At 45.2% G+C, this 3,958-nt stretch overlaps 1 protein-coding gene across 1 annotated transcript; it reads left to right on the top strand.

The window, feature by feature from the left end:
- The first annotated feature begins 1,008 nt into the window (after window positions 1-1,008).
- LOC123988706 (protein PXR1-like) lies at window positions 1,009-1,518 on the top strand. The gene has a single exon (XM_046289457.1). The coding sequence runs from the start codon at window positions 1,009-1,011 to the stop codon at window positions 1,516-1,518; it is 510 nt and encodes a 169-aa protein (XP_046145413.1).
- The last annotated feature ends 2,440 nt before the right edge of the window (window positions 1,519-3,958 follow it).

Below are 3,958 nucleotides of genomic sequence, written 5' to 3' on the forward strand. Positions count from 1 at the left end.
GGGTGGAGGGAATGGAAAGAAGTAGAAAGACTGCAGGAGAGGTACCTGAGATGGATATTAGGGGTGGAATGGTGCACCCCGGGTTACATGCTGAGAGAGGAACTACAAAGAGCGAAACTAAGAGTTAAAGCCGGGAAACTAGCATGGGGGTTCGAGAAAAGGATGTGGGAGGGGAGGGGAGGGGAGGAGAAGTGGCAAGAAAATGCTGGGAGGAAATAATAAGAGGGGAACAGCGAGAGGCAGCAAAGAACAATTGGGAGGAAGAGAGAAGAAAGTTTTTCGCAGAAAGGGGAATAGAATTGGCGCAGCTGGAAACAAAAAGGAGGGAAGGGGAAATGAGCTTCGACGAAATAGAAGAAGCAGACTTAAGACTACAGGAGGAAGAGAGATGGGACAAAATTAGAGCGTCGAAATATAACAAATGGTACAAAGCGATCAAGGGTAAAGGAACTCCAAAATATCTAGAGAAAGGCTGGAGGGAAGAAAGATGGAGAAGAGTCGCCAGATTCAGATTAGGAAATGAGGTAAAAGAAGCAAAATACTGGGAAAGCGAGGAGAAGAAGGGATGCAGACACTGCAAGTGGGAGCAAGAATCGTGGGAGCATGTGTGGGAAGGGTGCGTTTCAAACAAGGAGAGAAAAGAAGGATGGCAAGAGAAAGTAAAGGAATTGCTGGGGGAGAACGGAGAGGGGGAAACGTGGATGGAAGAGGTGGAAAAGGAAAGAAGAGTGAGAGAAGTAGAGGAAGTCGAGCGGAGAGACACCGACTATACCGACGGTACCAATTAGTAAGGGAGATGGAAAAGAAGAGGAGCGGCAACAAGAGAAAGTAAAAACAGGTTGGCAACACTGTGGAATCACGAAGATTTCAGGAGGTGAGGAAGCAACTCGAGGCATTCGCACAAAAGACACGTGGCAAATCTAACGTGGAAACAAACTGCGAATTGAAATTGCAAATTTGTAAAGTGCAAACAAGCGAGGAAACGAGAAGGGAACGAGAGGGAAAGAAATGGATTCGCGAGAAGCGCAGACATGGGAGATGAAAAAACTGAGGGAAGAAATAAAAGAGCTAAGGGAGGAAATAAGAGAGTGGAGATTAGAAGAGCGCAGAGAAAGAACGGAGAACACAAGAAGAGGGGAGAAAGAAGAAGAAAAGGAGAAAAAGGAGGATGAAGAAAAGAAGTGCAAGGGTGCAGAAAAAGAAGAAAGCAGGAGTATGGAAAGGGTGAGAAGTGAAAGAAGAAAGAAAAGTTTAGTCTGGAAAGGAGTACAGGGAGAGAGCCTGGAGGAAATGATGTCAAACATTAATAAGATCCTAAGAAAAGAACTGGGGGCGAGGGCAATTATGAAGGCCGCAATAGAAAGAGAAGGGGATGGGGGAAGAAAAATAGTAATAACTGAGCTGGAGGAAGAAGAAAAAAAGAAAGAAATGGTCTGGATGAGGAATGAAATCTGGGAATGGTGGGGGTGGAGGTGGATGAGGACTTTTCAAGAGAAGAAAGAAGGATCAGATGGCTGATCAAGGAAAAGGCAAAACAAGAGAGGGCAAGGGGAAGATGGGTAGTTTATAACAATAGAAGAATCTGGGTGGAAGGAGAAGAACATGTATGGTGCGAGGAGAAAGGCGGATGGAGAAAGGAACTCCCGGGGGAAAGGATTGAAAAGGTGATGAAGACGGGACAAGAAGAAGGAGGAGAAGAAAGGAACAAGGAGAGGAAGAGAAGAGAATAGGGAAAATAAGGACGGAGCGCGGAGAAGAGTAAGAAGAGAGTGAAAGCTTAAAACTAAAGGTTTAGTTTCGGTTTTGGTTTTAGTATAAACGAATTAAAGAATAGATTAGCTAAGGCAAGTGAAGCAGGTGCAAAATCAGGAACAATCCAAGTTAGACAGTTTATAGTTTTGTTATTGATATTATCACAATTATTGTTTTCATTGAATATTTTGATTTTGATTTACGGTCAAGGCGTTTCTATAGTTTCTTTTTCTATTTTTATTCTTAAGTTCTAGGTTTAAGTTTAGCATAAGTAAAGAAAAGAATAGAATAACTGAGGATAGCAAAGTATGTGCGAATTCAGGGACAATTTAGGTTAATTTTGTAGGACAGAAAATAGGTCGTTACTTTTATTATCATTGTACTGTTTTTATTTTTATGTTATTTTATTTTTCTTACTTTTTCGATATGGTGATTTATAGCAAGGCGCTTCTTTAGTTTTCTTTAGTTTTTCTTTAGTTTTTGATTTTCCCTTTTTTGTTTTTATAATATTCTTATTTTTATTGTTATTTCTAATTTTATTTTTATTTACACTGTTACTTTCATTTTAAGTTCAGGGTACCAGACTGAGTACAAAACAGAAAGTAAGGGGAACAGAAAAGGGAAAGTAAAAAGAAAGGAGGTAGAAATAAGAAAGGCAGGAAAATAAATGGAGGGGAGATAGTTTAAGACTGATAGAATAAAAAGGAAAAGAGGGGAAGGCAAGAATAGGTAGGATAGGGCGTAGAGTGATAAGGTGATACAGATGCAGTATTGTAAATATAGCATATAACCGAAAAGGTATATTTGGGTAAAGACATATGGCGTAAGTGCCTGTTATTATTAATTCATTTTTAGATTATATTTTTGATACAGGTTTGGCACGCGGAGTATTATTTTTGTAAAGGTTCGGGACCGCTCCTAGCAAAAGCGCCTCATAATCCCAGTGGGAATTGAATAAAGACATACAATACAATTAAATAATATTAATTTTTCCCATTATAATATATAAATTAAATAATATTAATATAATTAAAATATTAAATATTTATTTCAGAATAATATAAATTAAATATTATTAAATATTTATTTAAATACAATATAAATTGTATTTAAATGGGCCCTATACTTCAGGCCAACTTGAACCACTCGGCCAGGGCTCAGGACATGTTGTTCCAAACCCTGGCCGAGTGGAAGGCTGGGTTGGCGGTGGCCGCGGAGCCGTACCGAGACCTCGAAAGACCAGATTGGTTCGGGGACGAGGACGGCTCCGTGGCGATTATTGGCACCGCAGTACCCCCACACCCCGCCCCACTGGAACGAGGCCGGGGGTTCGTCGGAGTGCTGTGGGGTGAAATAGCGGTGGTGGGGCTCTATGCCCCGCCCAGTATGAACAGTACCTGCACCGGGTGGGGGACCTTGTCTCCCGTTGTTCCCCCCGGCCAGTGCTAGTCCTCGGGGACTTTAATGCCCATGCGTCACTTTGGTGTTCCCCGAGGACAGACGCGAGAGGCAGGGCGGTCGTAAATTGGGCGGCGGGGCTAGGACTCCAGCTGCTCAATGTGGGGTCCGTTAGCACCTGCGTGCGTGCCCAGGGGGAGTCTATAGTCGATCTGTCTTTCACTACTCCCCTGGCCGCGCGTATGGTGCAGAGATGGAGGGTGGTGGAAGAGGCGGTCACACTTAGTGACCATCTATACATCCGCCTCGACCTTACCACCATCGCCCGCCGTCCCTGTGGACCACCACTGCTACGATGGGCGCTGACGAGGATGGACGAGTACGTGCTGATGGCTGCAGCCCTCGCTCTGGCGTCGCTGCCAACACCTGCCGGGCCGGTCGCGGACATTGTGGAGGAGGTAGAATGGTTCCGGGATGCCATGAAGGCGGTATGCGACGCCGCCATGCCCCGGGCCAAGAACCTCCCCAGGCGGGCCGCCTACTGGTGGACGGGCGAAATTGGTGATCTGAGACGAGATTGTTTCGCAGCCCGTCGCCAGTGGCAAAGGGCCCGCAGAAGAAGGACATTCCGCGACCCAGCGAGGGAGGAGGATCTGTACGGGCAGTACCGAGTTAATGGAGACTGCCCTACAGGCAGCCATCACGGAGTCTAAATCCCGGGCATGGGACGAGCTCCTAGGCTCTCTCCAGAAGGACCCATGGGGGTGCCCATACAAAATGGTGATGGGCAAGCTTAAGCCCTGGGCGC

The sequence above is a fragment of the Osmia bicornis genome, unplaced genomic scaffold (genome assembly GCF_907164935.1).
Source record: "Osmia bicornis bicornis unplaced genomic scaffold, iOsmBic2.1, whole genome shotgun sequence".
NCBI lineage: Eukaryota > Metazoa > Arthropoda > Insecta > Hymenoptera > Megachilidae > Osmia > Osmia bicornis.

Coding starts and splice junctions, on each gene's coding strand:
- LOC123988706 (XM_046289457.1), top strand. CDS start 1,009: ATGGATTCGCGAGAAGCGCAGACATGGGAGATGAAAAAACTGAGGGAA.